The 23,668-nt window shown below is 38.0% G+C and overlaps 2 protein-coding genes across 5 annotated transcripts; one reads left to right on the forward strand and one right to left on the reverse strand.

The window, feature by feature from the left end:
• Window positions 1–5,796: 5,796 nt before the first annotated feature.
• On the forward strand, window positions 5,797–7,261 carry LOC110684905 (uncharacterized protein YwkD). The gene is made up of 4 exons (XM_021861345.1): window positions 5,797–6,007; window positions 6,152–6,382; window positions 6,849–6,924; window positions 7,015–7,261. Exons 1-4 carry the CDS (start codon window positions 5,924–5,926, stop codon window positions 7,056–7,058), a joined length of 435 nt encoding a protein of 144 aa, XP_021717037.1. The 5' UTR covers window positions 5,797–5,923; the 3' UTR covers window positions 7,059–7,261.
• A 137-nt stretch (window positions 7,262–7,398) lies between these two features.
• On the reverse strand, window positions 7,399–20,635 carry LOC110684883. Of its 4 annotated transcripts, XM_021861330.1 has the most exons (9): window positions 20,432–20,634; window positions 18,072–20,238; window positions 17,266–17,398; window positions 17,039–17,121; window positions 15,538–15,776; window positions 12,262–12,348; window positions 10,806–10,905; window positions 10,063–10,267; window positions 7,399–9,980 (listed from the first exon to the last, which is right to left on the reverse strand). In XM_021861330.1, the coding sequence occupies exons 2-9, from the start codon at window positions 20,211–20,213 to the stop codon at window positions 7,999–8,001; spliced, it is 4,971 nt and encodes a 1,656-aa protein (XP_021717022.1). In that variant the 5' UTR covers window positions 20,214–20,238; window positions 20,432–20,634; the 3' UTR covers window positions 7,399–7,998. The 4 variants fall into 4 exon arrangements, with proteins under 4 accessions (XP_021717022.1, XP_021717029.1, XP_021717032.1 ...); XM_021861337.1 differs by having other exon boundaries at window positions 17,266–17,395; window positions 18,072–20,635; XM_021861340.1 differs by having other exon boundaries at window positions 7,399–9,974; window positions 18,072–20,635.
• Window positions 20,636–23,668: the final 3,033 nt, after the last annotated feature.

Consider the following 23,668-nt stretch of genomic DNA (forward strand, 5'->3'; position numbering starts at 1 on the left):
GAGTATTACGGACAAAGACGTCGGATATCGAGCTTAAAGCGTCGAAACCGAGAGTCGCAAGTCGAGTCGAATTTAGAATTCGACGAGACGAGAAATCAAGCAAGAGACAAGTTTGAGCTAGGCCGTAGCCTCGCATTGGCCTAGCCATGCGAGTGCTAGGCTAGCCTGAGCTACCAAGCGCATCCCAAGGCATGCCATAAGCCTAGCATGCATTGCGTGCTAGGCCAAGCATGCTAGCATGGCTGGTGCTGCTGGCCGCAAGCATGCTAGCAGCTAGCGCATGCTAGCAACTAGCGCATGCTAGCGTGCTAGTGTGCTGGGCCACGCACCAAGCCACATCATCACTAGCTCAAGCACAGCAGCAGCGTGCTATGCGTGCTATGCTATGGCGATGTGTGCTAGCATAGCAGCCCCAGCGCTTCGCAGCTTCACACCAAGCAGCGCACTCGCACATCACATGCATCGCAGCAGCGTGCTGTGTGTGCGTGTGCTATGCGTGCGTGCTAGCGTAGCAGCACCAAGCAGCACACGCCTCTCGCACAGTAGCACGCACCAAGCAGCAACATCGCACCATCGCATCAATGTATAAGTGGCCTGCTTGCTGCACGCATGCGTGTGCTGGCTGGCTGGGCTGCCCAGCCTTGGTGCTAGGCGCTAGCAAGCAGCTAAGGCAGGCTACCAGCCAGCCATGTGGCGTGGTCAACCCGGTCAAGGTAGGGGACCATTTGGTTGGTGTTTGGCTTGGGGAGAAAGGTGTTTTGATCCCCCCCTTTGGTGGTCCTCACCAACCCTTGCTCTCCATATGGCACTTGGAGCTTGTTGATTGCTTTGCATTTTAATTTGTTTTTTATAAAAATAATTTGGTCAAAAAATGCAATTCTCCCACATTGATTGGAGAAGGGAGATCAAGTCTCTTTTTCTTATAAATACCCAAGTTTTGGGTTTGGGAAAAATCACTTGAGTTGAACTCAATAAGGTATCTCCCTATAGGTGAGAAAACCTTTAAGTTCGTAATACTCTAGTCTTTTCTTGGTCTAGCCCCAACTAACCTTCGGGGTAGAGGCCGTTCGGGTCGGGTCTCGAGGGTGGACTCCGTCGGAGGCTATCGCGCTTGCGGAGCTAAGACTTTGAAGTTCGAGCACTATAGGAGCGAAGCACGCGTCGAGGGTAAGAATGTCATTTCCCTTTCTCTTTCTTTTGTTATTTAATTACGTGACAGCATGCTTAGTTGCTTTAATTAGTGGGCGGGTTTCTCTTCCGCGTAGTGTTGGACGCTACGAAACCCAACACGCTGTTGGGTTTTGTAGTGTCCGAGACCGCTCGGAAACAAAACCCAAAAAAGGATCGCATGCATAATAATTACAACATAACAACATAGCATGCAATTATTAAAAAACATAAACACATAAAGGGAAGGGAGAGAAAGAAAGGATACGAGTAGCTCACCCTTGATGCGTGCGTCACTCGTATCACGAGCTTGGACTTGGAAAACCTCGAGACTCGCAAGTGCAAGCCCTTCAATGTCTCACAAGCTCGTGCCCAAACCGGCCCCTACCCCGTAGCTTAGACAGGGCTAGACCAAATAAAACTAGAGTTTTACGAACTTAAGGCTTTCTCATTCTTTTGGGAGATACCTTTTGAGTTCAACTCAATTGAGAAATCCCATTATTCACGGTGGGTATTTATAGGGAAATGCTCCCTAAAGTATCCATCAACTTTCCATGTGAGAGTTGTTGAAATGAGAAAATGAATTAATTAATTTAATTCTAAATTAGATTAAATGGCACAAGTAATAAGAAAATGACAAGTGGCAATGCAAGGGAGGGGTTAGGTAAAGAACACAACCCCTTCCCTTGGAGAGCAAGCAAAAGCCAACTCACCATAGTCAACTAAGAGAAGACCGACCACATGCCTTGGGCCTCAAGGCTCGCCTGACATGCGGCCTTGCCTTCAGCTGGGCCTGCTAGCATGCCGCAAGCCCACGCGAGCTAACGGTAGGCCTGCTCGAGTGCTTGCAGGCTGGTGCTAGCGCTGCTAGCATCGGCCTGCTCACATGCTTGCGAGGCCTTGTGCTGCTAGCTAGCTAGCTCGGCCAGCGCACATGCGTTGCTGTTGGGCCTGCTGCTGAGGCTAGTCCATGGCTAACAGCCATGCTAGCTAATGCAGCCTAGTCCTCGGTTGGCTTGGCCAATCCGAGGCTAGGTCTGATGACTTGTCATTTGACTTATTTTCTCGTCTCGTCAATTCCTCAAAACGACTCGACATTCGACACTCGGCTTCGACGCTCTAAGCTCGGGACCCGACGTCTTAGTTCATAAAATCTCTATCGACTCATATAATCCTCCGGATTAATTCGCTGCCTTGGTTCGGTTACACGATTGGGTGTGACCCGAAGGGTTCAGTCGAGAGCAAGCTATAATATTAATTATACATTAATATTACTGATCGGAAGCCGCCTCTGAATTACATGTGATCTATGATTTATTGCCCAAGTAATGGCTCCCCCTCATTTTCATGATTTAAGACCTTCAACTTGGCAACCTATAATCATCAAAGTTCAACAACAAACTATCCATTGAACAACATCCCTTTTATTGCCTTTAAGGCAACAATGTTATCAACATATATTTCAGTAGTTTTTTTAATGATGCTATGCTTGGATTTTACTCCAACCAGTTCACAATGATTTGGGATCATTTGTGATTATGGAATTTTACCTTAAATTTCCACACAATACACATGGACATAAGTCCATGTTGCCATTCTCAAGCCACAACGCATCTAAGCTCGTGCTTATAAATGACTTCTTCGTTAAGGATCTAATCCTTGCCAAGGTTGTGCTCGCAACATCGGTACTCAAATTTTATTTGTTTCCATGTAGCAAGAACTCATCCTCTTACTTAACCAAGTACCTTGGATGTTCTTGATCATAATCTAACGATCCATTACTTAGGTTCATGTCGATTGGTACCAAGAACTTGTCATGCTCTAAGCATGCAGGTCATGTGACGATTCCATATCGTAGCATAATGGATTCAATTGCATAAATATTCCCAATTTCATACCATTCATGTGACTTTTAGCTCATCCAGTTTCACTGAGTCTTGATAAACTGTTTGCTATATGATATATACGGTTGAAAGTCTCTACTAGAGTCTTTCTTGTTTGACTTAGTATTTGCCTAGCTTATACTTGTTCAAACATTTGCTTAGTTTTATACATATTGGTCGAAAGCCTTTTCAGGTCCTTCATGTTTAACACGGTAAATTCCTTTACCCGTCAAACATTTTATTAAGTCTATTCAATAGATCTTAATTCCCACTATATACTAAGTGTCGTCTTAGCTTGGTCCATTATTGAAAAATTCTTTCAGTTCTAAGAATTTAGCATTTGATAGTTAATTTACAATAGAGTTCGTAAACTTCTTATTAGACCTTACAAAATTGACTTTAGCTCCCACTAAACTTCTTTATTAAAATAATTTCCATGTTTTTCAACAAGCCAAACCTTATATTAACTTTATGAGAAAACTCATTCCATTCCTACATGCTTCCCTCAATCCACCAATGGATTTCTTGAGCTTGCATTCAAATCTAGCATTATTTAGATTTACAAAACCCTTGGAATATATCCATATTCCAAAATCCCATTTTTCAAGAAGGCGGTTTCGATATCTATTTTGCCATATTTCATATGCACAATTTTGGTAGAATAATCACGAAAAGACTTAAGCACTCTGATTAGTGAATAGGTTTTATTAAATCAACGCCGTGAATTTAATTGTAACCTTTTCAACTAATCTAGCTATGTATGCATATACATTTCCATATTTGTTAGTTTTCTCCTTGAAAACTTATTTGCGATTGATGGGTCTTTACCCTTCATGCAAATTAATCAAGTTTCAAACATGATTTTCAAACATGGAGTCTGTTTCGGATGTTATGGCCTCTGACCATTTTCGAAATTCAATTTTGTCGTAGTTATCTTACAAGACACTATTCCCTTACTATTCAATAGTAAATAGTATACTTGTAAGTCTTAGGTTCATTTCTAACTTAATAGAAACTTTACAGGATTCAATCCAAGCCTTTTGGTGAATTCTATACCTATACGGGGTAATTGCATCAAACACTGAGTCTCAAGGCGAAAACAAAAATCCCTTTGATTGTTTTGATCTTACTCCAAGTATATGAAGGATTTTGGTGTGCTTAAGTATTTCTTAGGCATTGAGGTTGCTCGTAGTCCGGAGGGGATCTTTCTTTCCCAACAAAAGTACGCTTAAGATATCTTGACTGAGGCAGGTATGTTGGTTTGCAAACCCATTGGCACTCTGATGGAGCAGAATCATCGTCTTACACATGCTTCTGGTGAGCCGTTTGCTCATCCGAAACAATATCGTCAGTTGGTTGGACGGTTGGTATATTTGTCAGTCACTCGACCAGAGTTGAGTTTTTCAGTGCATGTTTTGGCTCAGTTTTTGAGTGATCCGTAGGTTTCTCATTGGGATGCGGCTATTCGTGTCTTGCGCTACCTTAAGGGTAGTCTGAGACAAGGCATCTTGTTGCAACCTATGAGGATTTACGTTTGAAGGCGTTTTGTGATACTGATTGGGCGGCGGTGTCCTTTGACTCGGTGTTCCTTGATAGGTTATCTTGTGTTTCTAGGTCGTTCGCTTGTTTCTTGGAAGACTAAGAAACAACCTACCGTATCTCGATCCTCGACTAAAGGCGAATACTGGTGGCAATTGCTACTTGTGAGTTGAAATGGTTGAAGCAGTTGTTGTTTGCTCTTAGTGTTAGACATTCGAAGTCTATGCAGTTGTTTTGTGATAGTCAGTCGGCCTTGAATATAGCTAAGAATCCAATGTTCCATGACCGTACGAAACATATTGAGGTAAATTGTCATTTTGTTCGTGATGAGTTGTTGAAGGGTAATATTTCTACTTCATATGTTTTGACGAATCATCAGTTAGCAGATATTCTTACGAAGGCCCTTGGACGACAACAATTTGGGTTTTTGTTACGCAAGTTGGGTATTCGTGATCTACATGCTCCAACTTGAGGGGGAGTATTAGAAGTCGGTTGGTTTTATATATGTTAATATTGTATTTATGTCAGGTTTGTCTTGTTAGGAGTTTTAGGCAAGTTAGGTTTCTTTTGTATTATGTTATATATTGTCGATGTAATCAATGCAAGGCTAAGCCGTTTTCTCCAATTGTTCTTGACTTTAACATAGCAACCTGCGAATTGCTGCAAAATCAACTGAACCTAACCCGCGATTCCGCAATTTGTGGTTGGTGTGTTTGTGGGTTAGTGTTGGTCGCGGCGGAGCTAGTTGTGTAGAGGGTGATTGCGCGTCTTGGCGCTGGCGGGGTTTCGGGAGGGGTCGTGGTATGTGGTGGAGATGGTGGTCGTGGGTGAGATTTCAGGGGTTTTAGGAGTTCGTGGTGAAGATGGTGGTTTCGGGGAAAGGGGCGCCGGGAAGGGGAGCTACCGGCGCAGGGGAGGGGCTTCTGACCGGCGCTTGGGTGGAAAAGAGGATTATGGCAGCTGTGGTGGTGGTGGGGAAGGTGGTTCGTGGGTGGAGGCTGGCATTTTTTTATTATTATTTTTTAAGTTTTCCTTTATTTTCAATTTTTATAATTTTTTTTTTAAATTTCAACCAATTAAATAGTGACACGTGTCACCTTAACCTATTATAACAAGTTAGTAATCAATTAGGGACCAAAGAAAGCGAATACACCTCCAAAGTTGCGATAATAATAATTCAAAATTTAAATTATTTAAAGCGAATACGTAAAAGTTGAGATTATTCCATTTTTCATTTATCAATATAACATATTCCCGTTGTGTTGTAAGCCAAGTTCCAAGTAGAAAAGTATTTCATCCAAGGCACCAATCAGCAGCAAGAATTCTCACGAAAGATGGCGCTTGCCAAAGGAGTATGCCTTAACCACATAGCCAGAGAATCCGCTGACATCAAACGCCTCGCCACTTTCTACCATCAGGTTGTTTTCTCATTCCATATTATATTCCCTCGGTCCGGATTTAATTGCTACCGTATCTGTTCAAATTGCGTTCTCCGAATTAATTATTTTGGGACGGTGGGAGTAGTACAGTATGATTTATTGAATTAAATTTATTTGTGGCAGGTACTTGGATTTGAGCAGATAGAGAGTCCTAAATACGGTGAATTTGAGGTGATATGGATGAAGCTACCCCCTTCTTTCTCTCTCCATCTCATTCAGAGGAATCCTTCTACGAAACTTCCAGAAGGTCCGTACAGTGCTGATTCTGCTGTTAAGGATCCTAAGAACCTTCCTAGAGGTCATCATGTTTCCTTCTCTGTTTCCAATTTCGATGAATTTGTTCATTCTCTCAAGGTAATTCATCTATTTCAAATTTGGATTAATCTGCTTGTTTATGATTATCTATTTTTGTTAAGAGCTGAGGAATTGTTAATTTTCAAGTGCTTTTTCCCTAAATGGATAATTTAATAGTTGGGTTACTTTCAGTTATACACTCGATTGTATCATGTACATGGTAAGTAGGTAAACCCGAATTATGAGATAGTGTTGGGTTTACTAGAATGTACTCCTTACTACTCGTAGTTATTATAGGAGTATAGGACGCACCCTTGGATTGTTTGGAATATTGTAATTATATTAGATTTAAGCGATGCACATGATACTTTTTTTTTAATAAGTGTTGGAAGGATGTATTGATGACAATGTAACAAAAATTTGTTAATTCCTGCGTTTAGAGAAAATTTAACCTGTACTTTAGTACACGGTTCAACTGTTGTTGACGTCGAAATCATGAGATTATAATGTTTTTGCTGATATGCAGGAAAAGGGAATTGAGACATTTGAAAAAACTCAACCTGATGGAAAGACAAAGCAAGTGTTTTTCTTTGATCCAGATGGTAGGTTTTTGATTCTCTACTGCTTCTTAGTAAGGATAATTATCTGAAGTTGGATTTTGTTAGTTTTTAATTTGTTCTTGTGATGATCAGGTAATGGCTTAGAAGTGGGGAACTTCGGAACTCTGTCTCAGTAAAAAATACTATCCGAAAATTCAGTTGCTGAATAAGATGTGTATCATGGTTATGACTAGAAGCAAGCCTGTATAAGTAGGTCTTGAATTTCAAGGTATCACAATTCACATGTTAATAATCTCAAAGTACAAGTGTAAGCAATCGTCTTTAATAAATTTGAACTTTCGTAATTAGGAACAATACCAAGTTTGGAGGTACTTATAAATTTTGTTAGTGTTGTTTTTGGGTTTGTTGTTTACTTGTTTTAATTGGTTAATTGGGTTTGTTGTATATATTCAACAAATCGCATATCATACTATTGGAAACCAATGTTCTGAAAATTCAGAATATTGGTATATCATGTTACCGGTTAATTTCATCAATTGATGATAATTCATAATCAAATTTAACATTACGAATAAACAGCAGCAACTGCTGTCATGCGATGAACCGGCATAAATTACACATGATAATGAGTATATAATAAAGCCTGCCCTTGATCTATACGCCAATTTATACACATCAACACAACGTTACATTGGGTTCACGGACAAAATTCCGTGCTGAAGCTCCATCTCCAAAATTTTGTAGCACTCATATGGACTAGCTATCTTACCTTACAGGATCAACCTCTGATTAATTAAGGGCCAGAATACAGAACCCTCTATGTAGAAAAATCATAGCCACATTGAGTTGTTCAGCGGCACAGCCAAGTGGTTCAGAATATCATAACCAAACCAAGTGGACTAAGGAATTCAAGACCAGTTGATTAACGACACCCCAACCACGTTGAAAATGATGGAAAGTCGTCAGATTCCAGAACTTTTCCCAAACTTTCATCCACAGTTCACATGGAGCAAACTAAGCATCAACATGTGCCCAATCTACGATATGTCAAGCTCACCTCAATGCTTTTCTAGCACAGGTGACTCCTGTCTCCACTGTTATCATCTGATGTCTAATTTACATAATACCTTGATCATGGAACTCAGAGACGCACAACAAGCCCGTAACTCCAATGCTGCCATCATCTGAAACAAGAGGAGGATCCTCACTACTAATTGTGTTTACATCAGCAGCATTGACAGAAACTTCACAAGGAAAATTACCCATTGGTTGGATATTAGCAACTTCCAAATGCTGCACCTCACCTTCTAAAGTTGGCTGCTCAGCCATCCCAGGCTTCTCTATTGGACTGGTACTAAGACCTTCGTGTTGTGGAGATTTGCATGCCCTGTCATCAACAGGCATTGCTTCTATGCTCTGACTACATTCCATAACATTTGTAGAAAAACGGATCTCATGCACTGGATCTTGATTGATATTGTCAGATACATTTAAGGATTGTGAAACAGAGCAAACATCAATTTCAGCTGGGAGAGCATCATCTACTTCAACTTCTGGAGGATGAGAAACATTATCTTCAGGAGGTTCTATCATAGGTTTTTCCATTACAACATCAACATGAGATGCTTCTGATGAAGAGAGATCTTTTCCATTAACAGCAGAATTTCCAAAAACATGGATTTTTGGTTCATGAGCTGCATCTAAATCATTATTATTGGAAACATGCAAGGATTTTGAGTCAGAACAACCATCAGCTTCAGCAGGGACTATATGAGCATCATTTGCTTGAACTTCTGGACGATGGAATATATTATCTTCAGCTATAGGGTCTATCATTAGTTTTTCCATTACAACATCAACACGAGATGCTTCCGAAAAAGAGTGAGCATTCTCGTAAGCAGCTGTGTAGCCAGAAACATGGATCTTGGGTTCATGAGCTGCATCTAGATCAGTATGATGCAAGGATTGTGAACCAGAACAAACATCATTTTCCTCTGGGACTACATGAAAGTCATTTGTTTGAACATCTGGAGGATGACGAATAATATCTTCAGCTGTGGGTTCTATCATAGGTTTATCCATTAAAACATCAATATGAGGTTCTTCTGATAAAGAGTGATCTTTCCCATGAGCAACAGATTCAGTTTCGGAAAATAAAACCTCATCCCTCTGGTATTCATTATCACTACTTTGAAACTCAATTATCAGATCATTATCAGAAGTAACAGCTAATTTACCATTTGCAGGTGGTGACCGTGATTCAGCAACACCCATGTTGGCTCCCTGTGTCAATTTACAGTCAGCAGATACCCCTACATAATGGCTTACAGTGGAATCATCCAAAAAACTTTCCTCACTTGCATCTACAGGTAATTTCACATCACCAGCAGACTCATAGAATTTGTTATCCAACTGCTTTCCAGTGGCTGTAGACCCCAAAATTCCCTCATCTGAAACTAGTGGCTTAACTTCACCTGACACAGGCAAAGCTGCAGAATCAGTTTCTAGGAAAGGCTTACAGGAACCATGTGGGGCGGCAGTTGCTGCACTTGCATCTGCAGAAATATGATCATTCACATCACCAATGGACTCATTGAGCTTTGTGTCCAGCAGCTGTTCAGAGCATGTAGTTTCTAAGATTCCTTCATTTGAAACTAGTGGCTCAGCTTCATTGAAAACAGCTACAGAAGCAGTATGCGATGAAGGCTTATTGTCATTGGAATCACATGGAGTAGCAACCTCTACATTTGCACCAGCAGAAATGTGATCCTTCTCATCACCGACAGACTCGTTGAGCTTGGTATCCAGCTGCAGTTCTGAGCTAGTAGTAGCAGAATTTTCTTTTATCTCCTCATTTTCAGTTGGCAAAGGATTAACTTTGTCACAGCATTCTGCATGAGCACTATGCATGAATTTATCGTCTGTGCAAATGGCATCATGATAACCAAAATCAGTAACAGGTATGTTTTTCATCTCTTCTTTCTCTGGTTCTGCCGCAGCAGTACAAAGCTCGGGAGGGGAGTAAAGATCAGATCTCTTTCCTAAACCAGGCATGACTGAGGCATTCTGGTCAGTTTCAAATGAATGTGCCCCTGCCACTACAAAATTATGCATCATTTATTAAAACTCAATGAAGCAGTGTACAAGACTATTCAAATCACCTTTCAAACAAGTGTTTACCTGCTAAGTCTCTATTACTGATGTCTTGACCCAATAGCTTCTTTTGGAGCATATCAGTTCCTGGAAACACCAACATGTTTCCTGTCTTCATGATTTGCTTATCTGATTCCTCAAGAGTACTGAAACCAAAAACAGTAGTCCAGGTATCCATCAACTCGGAGATAGCAGGAATTAGCAGTTTCTTAACTTTAAGTGAACGGAGAGCCTGGGACATGGAAGAAAAAACCTCATCATTACAAATGTAGATAGCATGTACTACAAAAAAAATGTCAATGCATCTTGCAATCAAGAAGTCGTATGGGAGTGTATCAACAAACAATAAAATCTCAGAAGCTGAAGTAACCAGGCATTTGCTCAAAAGTCAATTTGCAGAGATTCCAAGTTCAACAATAAGCAAGCACACCTCAGATATCAATTCCATTCATTGACAGTAACTAAATGATCAAGAATCATCATGGCTCTGCAATTTTGAAAATCCTTGCGCGAACTCAATAAGATTACCACCCTGTGGGTGGGAAGCAAGCAACTTGCTGCATGTAATAACACAGACACTATATGGAATCACTCAGGTACAAACTTGAAAAAAGTACACATCTCACCGGCAAAGATGGAAATATTCCATGAACATTAATGTAATGCTTGCCGACCTTATTGTTATATACCCTTTGGATGGAAATTGCAGGATTTTCCACATAAAACATGAAATTTTAAGAATACATTGAGCGGGAAATTTGCAGCCATACCGACTCAATGGCTGAGAAAAGTCGACGGCACATCCCTTGACGCCTATAAATGTGACGAGTTCCAATGAATGGCATCTCAGCAAACTGTGTACTCCGTAACCTGAGCAAATAAAACCCATAGATGTAATCTCAGGCAGAAAGAAATATCAAATTTAGTAATGGAAGTAATCCAGATGAGAAGACAGACAAAATATGACATTAGCATACAGAATCTAGCATGCATAAAGGAGTCATAGTGCAGAAGTTAATCACAGTCAAACTCTGCATTGGCCAACACAACAGGCAGATAAGGATTGAAGAATAAATGGTAATAATGAGGTCTCCATATATACGAGCATCAACAAGTCGGATTCTTGATGATTGACGATTTAGCATTTTAGTAATTATTTAAATTTATTATTTAATCAACTCGTGTTTTCGCAAACTTTACTTATTTCCTTTGCTAAAGTTTTCTCAAACCTATATGTTTTCTACTCACATGTTTCTCCTCTCCTTTTTATCTCCTTACCACTCTTTTAAATCTCTCTCAAATTCAATTTGTATACTCTTTCTGGCTCTCACTTTACAAACCTTTTTTTTCAAACTTTTATTCAATCGATTATCTGTTATGCAATTGTTTCTTGTTCGGACGGTACCTTATGACAATTCATGTTAGCAGAAGACCCCAAATCAATTTCTGTTCAGACCATCCAAGAATTTTCAAACTAAGCCAAAGGCAGGGAGCTCAGATTTTTATTTATACCATAGTTATTTGTCTCAATTTGCAAACTTGAAAGCTCTTTCAAAAGGAATGTTACACATATTTATTATAATGAAGAAATCTTGAGGAATTAAGAAAGAGTTCTTGTGGATTTAATGAAGCCGGAGCAATATGAAAGAGATCCAAAGCAAAGAAAATAGAATGATCAAAGAAGCTCAGTCCTTCACCAATTACAACTCACAATTAGGGATAGGGTCAAGCTTGCAGAGCCTACAAATTACAAGAGCAGCTCAGCTAATAGCCTAAGTAGGCCGTAATAAGTTATAACCTCAATATTCTTCCAAATAAAAACATTCCTACTTTAATTTTTGCTAATACTTTGAGGCCTCATCAGTATGACTTGTACTGGTTTATATAAGACATAGCTTTCTTATTCTACTGAGATTCATATAAAACACGAGCCTTCCAAACTGAACATGAGCTTGGCTATCGTAGGCTTAGGAAGTTAAACCAAACACAAAATTGCAACTTTTGTGCCCCTTGTTGACTGCAATTGAGAAAATAACCTCAATTCTTGTCAGAATTGGGATCTTCAGTTACAATCTCAATCACATCGAGAACCACTATGAGAATCACGATGAGCATTATGGCTCTAACATCAAATACAAGGATATTCGCTTACCATCCAGAACCACTTATTAATATAAAATAGCAAACAATAAACAGTTACCACCATGAAATTTTGCAGCACTATACCTGATAGAAGCTGCAGCTATAATCTCATCACCCTTCTCCAGAATAGCAGTGTAAAAGCCACTGTAATCAAGTCTAGTGATATTTGACCTGCATAATGGAAAAAGCAGTTAGCCTCGGTACTCCGATTTTGACAACTTGCTAGTATATTACGCGATATTTCTTTCGAACAAATATAACTGAAGCTCAAATACAAAAATATACGCTATTGTAGATTGTACTCTACCAATGTATCACAACAGATCCATCAAAGAAAAGCAACAAATTTCCATGTTATTAACAAAGCACGTGAACTTGAGATGATCAATAGCTCAATACACAGGCTTATTTCAGAAATTGATCCAAGAGTTTCACTGCCTCAGAAAGCCAGGTGCAGAGTGCAGACAGTGAATCTGAAAACAGATTGCAGAGTGGATGGGAGACGAGGATACATTTGCAATTCCACACACCGTTGCTGTCAACTTAATCAGTCCAGCTCCCACCTAACTTACTGGGAAAGGGGAATTAAATATCCTACATTTCTGTCAATTGGTTGGGTCTCTTCCTATTCTTAAAGGCAATAGATGGTAAGAAAGCACTCTAGTGAGTAAAATGAAAATGTCACCATATATTCATAGAAGTGTCCATGATACAAAGCATGAAAATATTACACAATGAAAGCCTTCAAAGGACTCATTTTCCTATTATGTTTCTTTGACCAATGCTCAATCAACAAATACATGAGCTCTTCCAGAATCTACTGCAACAGAAAACTCCTAGCATGCCAATATTATGCAGAGAAGGGCAATACATGAACCAGGATTCTACTGAAGACATGGATCAACTTTGAACTTAATGTAAAAATATAATTTTCTCTGCCCACAAGTACACATCATGTTCGCTATTTTGAGGTTGAAGTTAGAAAAATTTTGACCATATCTTTTCATCTCCTTTGAACTCAAATCCCACTAGGGGAAAAATGAGGGTGGGATTGCATTATCATCCACCCACCCTCAAGGTGTCTGATTGTTTGGACCAAACTATCTCTAGCATCTTGTAGATTAGGTTTGATGGTTTTTTTCAACAACAAATCCTTAGGCCCATCAGCTAAATGAATCATCACAAGGAACCATCCGTGAAAAGTTAAACAAGAAAAGTAAAGAGATGTATATTACTTTTCCTCTATTATGTTGTATCCGTCATCCAATGCCATATTTTCCTCAATCCCATCGATTTATATTACTCTCAATCACCTGTTTCCAAGTTTTTAAAGGTCTTCCCTACCCCTCACAATCTCATCACTTTGCCACCCTTTGAGCCTCATAACCAGTGCATCATTTGATCTCCTTCATCCTATTCTCAATAGTGTAATATTAAAAACCCTACTATATTCCTAATAATCTCATACCCCGTCCATGCATCCAACTAGGCATACGCATTTCGCCACATTCATCTTAAGAGCATGACAATGTTCAAAGCCAACATTCCGCCCCAAATACTACAGGTATAATTGCCAAATGATAGAATTTCCCTTTAACAAGATATGGCATGCTCTTAGCACTCCTCCAATTATGAGCAACATCTTTATCCAATCCCCATTTGGGTGGTATATCCAAAATAGCAGAGAAAACCATAACCTTGGGATAAACCTCCCATCCAACATGAGTAACTCCGTTAAATTGACTTTCTAGGTACACTATCTTATTTTAACTCAACTTAATGCCTTGAGATTTCAAAGTCTTTTTCTAAATCACTAACTTCCACACCTTTTTTTTTTTTTGGTCTCATCTAACATAATATCAACAAGATATCATTAGCAAACACCATACATTATGGTATGTTATGAGTGTGGTATATCATCTTGAATTGAGCTCGTCAATTTGTCCATGACTTTGGTAAAAAGATAAACGATAAGCCAATATGGAAAGAAAAAAAAATAATAAAAAAAATTAAAAAAAAAAATAATAATAAAAACCTTATTGTACTCGAACCATAGTAGTCGAAAGAGTTGTGCATCTCTCCCATACATACCATTAATGATATCATTATATCAATACAAAATAGCGAGATGTCTTTCCTTCTTAAAGCCACCAAAAAAATATCCCTTTTTACCTTATCATATGCTTTCTCCAAACCAATGAAAGACAAGTTAACTCTTCCTCTTATCATGGTAGTTCTCTACTTAGCTCTATTGGTTGTCTCATACAATAAATGGTCTCAATAGTTAATCTTTCAAACATGAAGCAAATTAGTACCTACGAGTTGATCTTCACACTTCTCCTTCACCTTTGTTCAATCACTTGATCCCATAGTATTATAATGCGAGTATGTGACTCATTATCTTGAATACTTGATTTCTTGATAGTTGGCACTTGTCACATATGTCACCTTCATTCATATACAAATGAATTAGGGTACATTTCCACCACGCTAATGTCATCTTATTATTTCCAAAAATCTTTTTGAAGAATCTTGCCAACCATTCAATTACTTATCTCCAAATGTTTTCTCATTTCTCAAGATGTCAAATATTTATACTCCCTTCGTCCTAAAAATGGTTGCACACTTTCAGAAAAACATCTTTTTTTTTTATCTCATAGATTAATTTACCTACTATCACCTATCACATCTACTCTTTCTCTCAAACCTCAATATCAAAAAGTAAATAAATTATCCATTATCTCAAATCACATTTACTTTTTCACTATATTTCCGCAATTAACAATTCCCCACTATCTCTAACACTTGTTCTCCCAATACCATTTCGTAATAGTGGGAGTTATCCCGAATTACTCACATCACTTCTATTTCAAATTAGTCCTAAATTACTAGCAATACTTCTATAAAAAGCATGAATCCTCAATTTCTTTATTATTTCTCTTACTTACTTTGGGACAACCTCATGCACATCCTCGAAAAGTAATATTAAATTTCCCACCAACTACTTTTAAAAAAATAGATTAAAAAAAAAAAGAGTGTCAACTACTGCAAAAAAAAACATAAGATGATTATAATGCCTAAAAGTGTTGCAACTAATTTGGTGAGGGAGTAATAAGCAATGAAAGATATTGACTATCAGAATTGTGAGTAGGAGATAGCAAAATAAAATCAATCAGGGCTTTAATTTGAAGAAAGGATACACTGCTGTTAGCATACATCATAACAAGACAACTTAAGAGAGTACACAAGGAGATTAGACTTGGGATCTTTATAGCAAAAAGGCACATAACTTAAAGGGAAATGCAAATACAAAAATACAGATGCAGCTAAAACTCAAGCACAATAACTCTTTGTTCTTACCCACTGTTGTAGAGAACACTGTGAATCATATTAATCCCACTTCTCCTGTCAACTATTGGCAAAAAACATTCATCCATAACATTAAGAGCAACAGCCAACTTCGAATTCCATTCCACCCTCTGTGGATAGCCTCGAACAGAGGTGTCAGAATCTAGATCTGTCCGATGAATAAGAGACCAACACAATCCAGCTTCCAATTCATGTTTGACCCCAAGAAGCTTTTGAAAATGCTCAGAAAGCTGTCCAATTGACAAAGACCCAGAAATAAGTTAACAACTTAAATGATGAAAACATAATGCTTTTCATATAGCAAACCAAATATTAAATGTTTGCAACTTGTGAACACGTAGGGAAGGAAAGCAAGACTAATTTCCTTGCATGCAGAGCTGCACTAAACCTTTTTCTCAACAGGTCTGTTACCAAGCAAAAGTACACTCCAATATAAAAGACACATTGTGCATTTTCTCAGATGGTATTCTTAATTCCGCAACAAATGTATACAGTCCCTGACACACTAATAAAAAAATAGGATGCTACCCTCATTTGGACCACATTTTATCAAGGAATACATGACACCAAATCACACAATACTCCTCTGTCACACAATACAAAGCCTATTTGGGTTTTTTTGTATATTCTTAAAATTAATGATTGAGAGTACATTTGTACATGTAGGGGTTAGAGAGAGAGATAGAAAGAAAAGGTAGTTGGGAATTATTGAAGAGAGGGAAAGAGAAAGTGTTGGAAATTGATGTCAAAAGATATCATTAGTACATAAAGAGAAAGAAAAAAAAGATGACAACTCATCAAAAAGAGTGTTACTAAGACTTTTTCTCAACAAGTAATATTCTCAAAAAGTACTACCTTTAATTAAAAATAGGCTTTGTATTTTGGTTTACCCAAAAAGGAATACAGGCTCTGTATTGTGAGACGAAGGGAGTACTAGCAATAATTTGACTTTTACACTATTCATTTCCTTCACTTTGACTAGCTTTAATGATTTATAGCTAACAAAAATTACACTCATGTGTCTTGATTTGTACTATATTAATATCGAATGTGTATAATTTTTGCATATTGATAATTAAAGATATTAATGATTGAAGTAACGCACCAAGAAGCGTGAAAAGAGAAGTGTTGCAATTATTAAAAAAAAAAAAAAAAAAAAAAAAGGACGTAATGGATATGTAAAATATATATGATTTTAAAAAAAGGAGAATTGTTTGTACATGATGCAAAATCATGATAACAGAAGCAGGCATAAAATAAATATCACCCGTCAACCAACGAGAATAAGGCACCTCTTTCTAACTCTAAGTCAACATATGGTCAATCATAGAACAATATAAGTTCCAAATTCCCAATCTTAAAATTCTCCTGGAAAATAATGAATGAATGAATATTTTAAGAAAGAGAAAATTGTACCAATAGACATACACCAGCATAGGCACAAAAGGACAGCATTAAAAAAAAAATTAAAAAAAAAATTAAAAAAAAATACCTCTTGGCATGTCTTCCCACAAAAAGGAGGGCGGTTCAAGTAATTAGAAGTATCATCAAAGTCCTCCGCACAGGAGCAATGATCTAGAGAATATAAATAGTTATATTAAAAAAAATTTAAAAACTTTAAAAAAATAAAATAAAAATGAATTGTTGGTCTGGGACCAGAAGCTCATAGGACGATTAATTGATTTCACTAATAGAGAAACGTGAGAAAAGGTAACTTACATTTTCCCTCACATAAACTGCAAGTGAGCACTGCATCCTGTCTTTTGTCATTTTCCTTACTGAAACTCATGTCTGCAACGCCACAGAATTTGCAGGAACAATGTGGGCAGTGCCAATCACCAGGGGGAAGCTTCTACAAGAAAAGTGCATTTTCATAAGAGATGAGCTGCTTATGTGATATACCCACCATTATATTGTCTTAAAAAATATATAAAATTTAACAATGAAACTAAGTAACCATATGCTTAGATATGAAAGAAATGCATAAGGTTCAGAAAGCAAATGGAGTCCTTAATTGAACAGAATTTATCAATCAATGAAGATCTGACAAAGCACCAACAGTCCAACCCCTCAAAATCAAACAACCTCCCCATCCCTTGGGAAATAATAATGATTAAATGAATAACAATTATCCAATGTAAATGGAGGTTACAACGTGACCAAGTTCCAAACCCCTTCCGCCACCTCAATTCCTGAATTGTTTTCTTCATCTCATCATAGCCTCTGAACAATTAGTTGTAAAACTTGGTCTACATAAGCCATTAGAGCACAAAGTAATGTTGGACACATGCTGAAAATATATATATATATATATATATATATATATATATATATATTTTACAAAAATCACCCTTCAAATTTAACAGCTAAAATTCTTTTCGCTTAAACATAGCTTATCATGCAATTTTAACACCAGTTTGGAGAGGTAACATAATAAATATTACAAAGAAGCCTAATGACAATGCTTCCATAGGTTAAAATCTTATCCTGAATAAATTTAAACATTAAGCAATGCAGTAGCTCACCTCGATGCCTAAGCAGTTCTGATGAAATGTTGATGGACAGCTGTCACAACAAATCAAATTCCCACCATCACAACAAATGGCACAGGTGTCATCATTAGGATCATCCCCATTAACATCTATCTTATTAAAGCCATTACGTAGAGACTCCTCCTGTCTGTTCCATGCATCAACCTGGCACTGCATCAGGGAAGCCCCAGAGCTTAAATATATGTTTTGGTATGGCTGGCGAAGTTTGCTTGCTGCATGAATCTCAAACTTAGAAACAGTAAGAATTTTACTACAACAGCCACAATGAACTCCTTCTCTTGTGATCCAACCCTCGAGCATGACTCGTGTGCATCTACGGTTCATGTAATGCACCTTCTCACTCAGATTCACAGTTCCAGAATCAATCAACCAGGACAACAAATTACGTTTTCCAGTGTATGGAATGAAGCCATCACTCTGAGAATTCACCCCCTTCCCAGAATTACGAACTAGCAACGTACACCTGCCAATCTTTTTACTCTTCCTTGCATGAATGAATTTTTCACCCCTATCCTGCATCTTACTATTTGAATTGCTTTTACCCCTATAGGATTCTTTCGATGCACCTTTCAGGGATTTACCACTGCGTTTCATGAATGAACTCAACTTGTCGTCTCGTCTGCCACTGCCTCCACTGTCAGTATCTGACTCATCTTCTTCGAAGCTACCACTGGTAAATTCTTTCTTTACTTTACTCCCTGCTTCCTCTCTTTTCTTCCTTTTCAACTCCTTCTCAATCTTCTTTCGGGTTTGCCTCGTCAGTTTACTCAATACATTCTCCGATATCGGAGCAAACGAAGAGCAGTCATCACCAGCTTTAATGCTACTCCCTTCTTCCTCGAGTTGCTTTTGTAGTGCATCATAAGCTTTTATGATTGACCAGTAAGCTGTACCAGTAGGGTTAACATAAACCGCATCAAAGTAGTCTCTTCCCCGCCTAGGTCTATAATCTATTGTCCAGCCTGCAGTAAGAAGCATGTTCCGTATTTTCTCACGTAACAACTGCTTCTCTGTGCCACTGCCACGCTTGACTTTCCCTTCCTTCAGCTTGATTGGCTGAGCACTTTGAGGTGACTGCATACTTCCACCACTCCTCCCTCTTTTCATGGACCGCTTAACTTGCATACTTTCAATTTGCATCTTTGGAGAAGAGTCATTATCCTTGGCTTCTTCATCACTCTCCTCACTGCTCTCAGCTGGTTTCCGCTTTCTCCGTTGATTTTTGTCCAGCCTATTTGCTGCAATTGGCTTTTTGGGCAGAATTTTATCTGTATATGGTGAAGTGCGGATGGCAATGTTCTTTGCAGCTAGTTCTTGAGACCTAAGAGCTACATTATTTCCTTTGACATGTGTATACTTTTGTGAAAATTGTTCACTAATCTCCTCCTTATGCTTGACCCTCACTTTAAGTACGCCGTTCTTGCCCTGTAGTCTAATAGCTTCATCAGACCCACCAAGTTTCTCTTTCCCCAATGAAACAGGAAGCTCATTTCTCATTTCAAATCCTCTCTTACCAGAATAAACATCACCCACACTAATCTTTTCACTACTGGAACCGCCATGGAATGAATTCCTTCTCTTATAAATAATATCACCCTTACTCGACCCACTATCAAAATCCAACCCACTACTATTATTCATCCCTGGCATCGCACCCATAAACCTTCTCTCCTCACCGCCGATTCCTCGGTCATAATAATGCCTCATCCTCATCATTTCAACATCACTCAAATCATCATACTCATCAAAGTCATAAACATCAAGTTTACTTCGTTTCGGCCCTGCCCCCCTCATCAACCCATTACTACCAAAACCCGTCTCCTCATCGAAATCATTATCATCATAAAGAAGTGAACCACCCCCACTAACTTGATTCACCCCACTCACCCCTCGCCTCGGATAGAATTCCGAAAACTCTTCATCACTCGACTCTGGCTCACTAACATTCAACTTAGGTCTCTTCTTCTCTTTCTTTGATTCATGGAGCTTTCGGCTTTTCGAAGATCCCACCCCACTAACCCCATCAGTCTTTTTCTTAATTATCAAACAACCTGAGGAGCTCCTATTCTTCACCACACCACCCGAATGACGCCCACTACGATTTCTTCCCTCCATTTCAATAACAAATCATCACCATCACCTGAACCCCCCAAAAAATCCCCAATTTTTCACATGGAAATTCCAATCATGTTCGCCAAAAATACAAAATCAAACGAGCCAAAATTGGAGTCTTAGAAATTAATTCTACAAACAAAATTCCTCAGATCTAAACTCAATTGAATGACAAAACCCTAAAATTTTGGCGAAATGAAGAAATTGCAAAAAACTCGTACCTTATCTGAAGCAGCAAAAATTGAAGGGGGTAATTGAAGTGGCAAAGTAACAATTGATTAATCGACGAAGCGATCCAACCAGGAAATGAGGAGAGGAAGAGAGAGAAGCACGAACAAAGCTTCTTGGTGCGTAAAAAGAGAGACTACTTTTTTGCAGGTTTTTTTAAGATTAAGATAATAATAATAATTGTATTAATTACTGTACGTATTTTTTTCATGTCATATTAACTAAAACAATAATGTTGCTGTTTTACAACAAAGTATTTCAAAGATATCAAAAAAAAAAAAAGCTTTAGATACTGGATCAAAGGATTATGCATGAACATTATTTGCTCGATATATCAAATATGCAGTGAAATGTCTAATCGAGCATGAGATTCTGAGCGGCAATATTTATTCAGCATGGGAAAGTTTAGCGGTGATATTTGGCGGTATTCTTAATCCGTTCATATTACGTATACGATGCGTATTACAATACTCCCCCTTAAACAGATTTCTATAGGATGAATCCTGCCTAAATTTTACATTAGGTAAAAACAAATATTACCGTTATTGCACCTATATGTTTATCTGCCTCATTAAACCTTGCCAAGAAAAATCCTGTGGGATAAAAACTAGGACGAATGAAAAGGAGTACAACGCATATAGGGCTCCCCTTCAATTTAACCCAGATCACAAAGACGACGCATGCCGGTCATATGCACAAGTTCTTGAAATTTGCTAGGTGGTAATGCCTTTGTGAACAAATCAGCTAAGTTGTTACATGACTGGATTTGCTTGACATCAATCTTTCCTTCCTTCTCCAAATCATGAGTAGAGAAAAACTTGGGGTCGATGTGTTTCGTTTTATCTCCTTTGATATAGCCTCCTTTGATTTGTGTAATGCAAGCAGTGTTATCTTCAAAAATTGTAGTTGGGCCTTATTCGATTGGTTTGATGCCGCTTTCGAGTAGTTGTTGGGTAAAGTAACGCAATCGGATACATTCCCTACTAACTTCATATAGGGCAATCAATTCAACTTGGTTTGATGAAGTCGTTGTTAGTGTCTGCTTGGTGACTTCCAAGAGATTGTTATATTGTCATAAGCTAAAAAGATAACCTGTTTGTGATTTGGATTTTACAGCATATGATAAGTAGCCTGCATCAGCATACGAGAGTAGGATTTCCGTTTCTTGGATAGAAGAGCCTAAATCGATTGTTCCGCATATATAGCGCAGTGGGTGTTTCACTCCATTGTAGTGTATGCTTGTAGGTTTAGAGCTATACCTTGCTAAAAAGTTCATTGAGAATGCAATGTCTTGCCTGGTGTTAATGGTCAGGTACATCACATCTCCTATTGCACTTAGGTATGGCACCGCTGGACCAGGTACATCTTCACCCTCTTCTCGAGGTCGAAATGGATCATCTTTAATGTTTAGAAAACTAACAATCATTGGTGACCTCAATGGTCTGTTTTGCCCATGAAAAACCTTTTTAATACTTTCTCAGCATAATTGGATTGATGAATAAAGATACCATCTCTTAGATGTTCAATTTGTAATCCGAGACAAAATTTTGTTCTTCCAAGGTCTTTTATTTCAAATTATTTCATCATATATTTAGCAATTTCTTCTATTTCGTTAAGTGCCCCTATGATGTTTAAATCATTAACATACACCGCTATTATAACAAAATCATTTTTAGTCCTTTTGATGAAAACACATGGACAAATTTGGTTGTTCTTATACCTTTCTTTTGTATCAGTATATGCGTCTGGCAATTGATTTGCGATGTTTAGCATATGTATTATTTTTTGCACTTCTTGTTCGCACGCATTTGACCTTGGATCAAGGTATGATAAAATTTGGGTATTCCATGATATTTATTTCCAACATGGGCCCTATTTATCTCCTCCTAATGTTGGGAAGACTGTCTCATTAAAGTGACAGTCAACAATTCAAGCTGTGAAAAGATCACCAGTCAGTGGTTCGAGAGATATTGTATAATGGAAGGTGATTCGTAGCCAACATAGATTCCCAACCTTCTTTGTGGGCCCATTTTAGTAAGTTGGGGCGGTGCTATGGGAACACCAGAACATAGACTACACATCCGAATGTTCTTAAATGTGCCAGGCTAGGTTCCTTTCTAACTATTGGCCGCATTGGAGATAACTCATGCGTTGCGCTCGGTCTTAGTCGTAGTAAAGCCACATCATGTATTATTGCATGTCCCCATGCAGAAGATGGGAGTTTTGATTTCATGAGTAATGGCCTAGCAACTAATTGTAATCTTTTTATGAATGCTCTACGAGGCCATTTTGTGTGTGAACATAGGCTACTAGGTGTTCCACGTCTATTACAATTGACGTACAATCGTCATTAAATGCTCGAGATGTAAATTCTCCGACATCATCTAGTCTAATCTTCTTGATCTGATAATCCAGGAATTGTGCCCTTAAGCACGTGATTTGCGCAAGAAGTTTTGCAAATGCAACATTCTCGGTAGAGAGGAGACTAACTTGTTGACAACGTGTTGAAGCATCAACTAACACGAGAAAAAATCTAAACGATCCACATGTTGGGTGTATTGGCCCGCAAAAGTCTCCTTGTATTCTTTCGAGGAATGCAATATTTTCACCTTCAAGTTTACCTTTTAAAGGTTAATGATATGTTTGCCAAGTGGACAAGCTTAGCTTTTTATAGTGAAGTTCATTTGATTGTGGAATCCGTATTTTATTTAACAATGTCTAGTTGAACTTTTAATGATCTTTATCATCATGCTTTTTCCAGGATGGCGCAAGCGGTCATGCCATATACTACGTATTAAATATTTCCTGGTCGTCTACCTTGTGGTTAGACATCAGATATGTTTCAATTGGAATGATATAAGTAAAATATAATCCTAAGGAGTATGCTTCTAATTTTTCAAGAATCTCGTTATTGCCAGATTTTCTTTTGACGAGATACATACACTCCTTATTTGCATTTATAGTTTCCATTCCATTTAGACGTAAATCTTTGAAACTCAACAAATTACGTCGATTCAAATTTTTTTTCTGCTTATGTTCTAACTTTTTCTATGTTTTAATTTTTTTTTCTTATGTTCTAAAGTTTTTTTTTCCTATATTTTGAATTTTTTTTACATATGTTCTATATTTTTTCTGCTTATGATTTAAATTATTTCCTATATTTTAAAATTTTTCTACTTATGTTTAAATTTTTTTTATTATGTTCTATGTTTTTCCTATATTCTACAAAT

This window comes from Chenopodium quinoa, unplaced genomic scaffold (assembly GCF_001683475.1).
Source record: "Chenopodium quinoa cultivar QQ74 unplaced genomic scaffold, ASM168347v1, whole genome shotgun sequence".
NCBI lineage: Eukaryota > Viridiplantae > Streptophyta > Magnoliopsida > Caryophyllales > Amaranthaceae > Chenopodium > Chenopodium quinoa.

Excerpts from the sequence above, each read along its gene's own strand:
- LOC110684905 (XM_021861345.1), top strand. The coding sequence starts at position 5,924 with ATGGCGCTTGCCAAAGGAGTATGCCTTAACCACATAGCCAGAGAATCC. Across the intron at positions 6,383-6,848 it reads AATTTGTTCATTCTCTCAAG|GAAAAGGGAATTGAGACATT; the intron begins GTAATTCATCTA and ends GCTGATATGCAG. Across the intron at positions 6,925-7,014 it reads GTTTTTCTTTGATCCAGATG|GTAATGGCTTAGAAGTGGGG; the intron begins GTAGGTTTTTGA and ends TGTGATGATCAG.
- LOC110684883 (XM_021861330.1), bottom strand. The coding sequence starts at position 20,213 with ATGGAGGGAAGAAATCGTAGTGGGCGTCATTCGGGTGGTGTGGTGAAG. Across the intron at positions 17,399-18,071 it reads AGAACTGCTTAGGCATCGAG|AAGCTTCCCCCTGGTGATTG; the intron begins GTGAGCTACTGC and ends CTTTTCTTGTAG. Across the intron at positions 12,349-15,537 it reads AGTGTTCTCTACAACAGTGG|GTCAAATATCACTAGACTTG; the intron begins GTAAGAACAAAG and ends TCCATTATGCAG.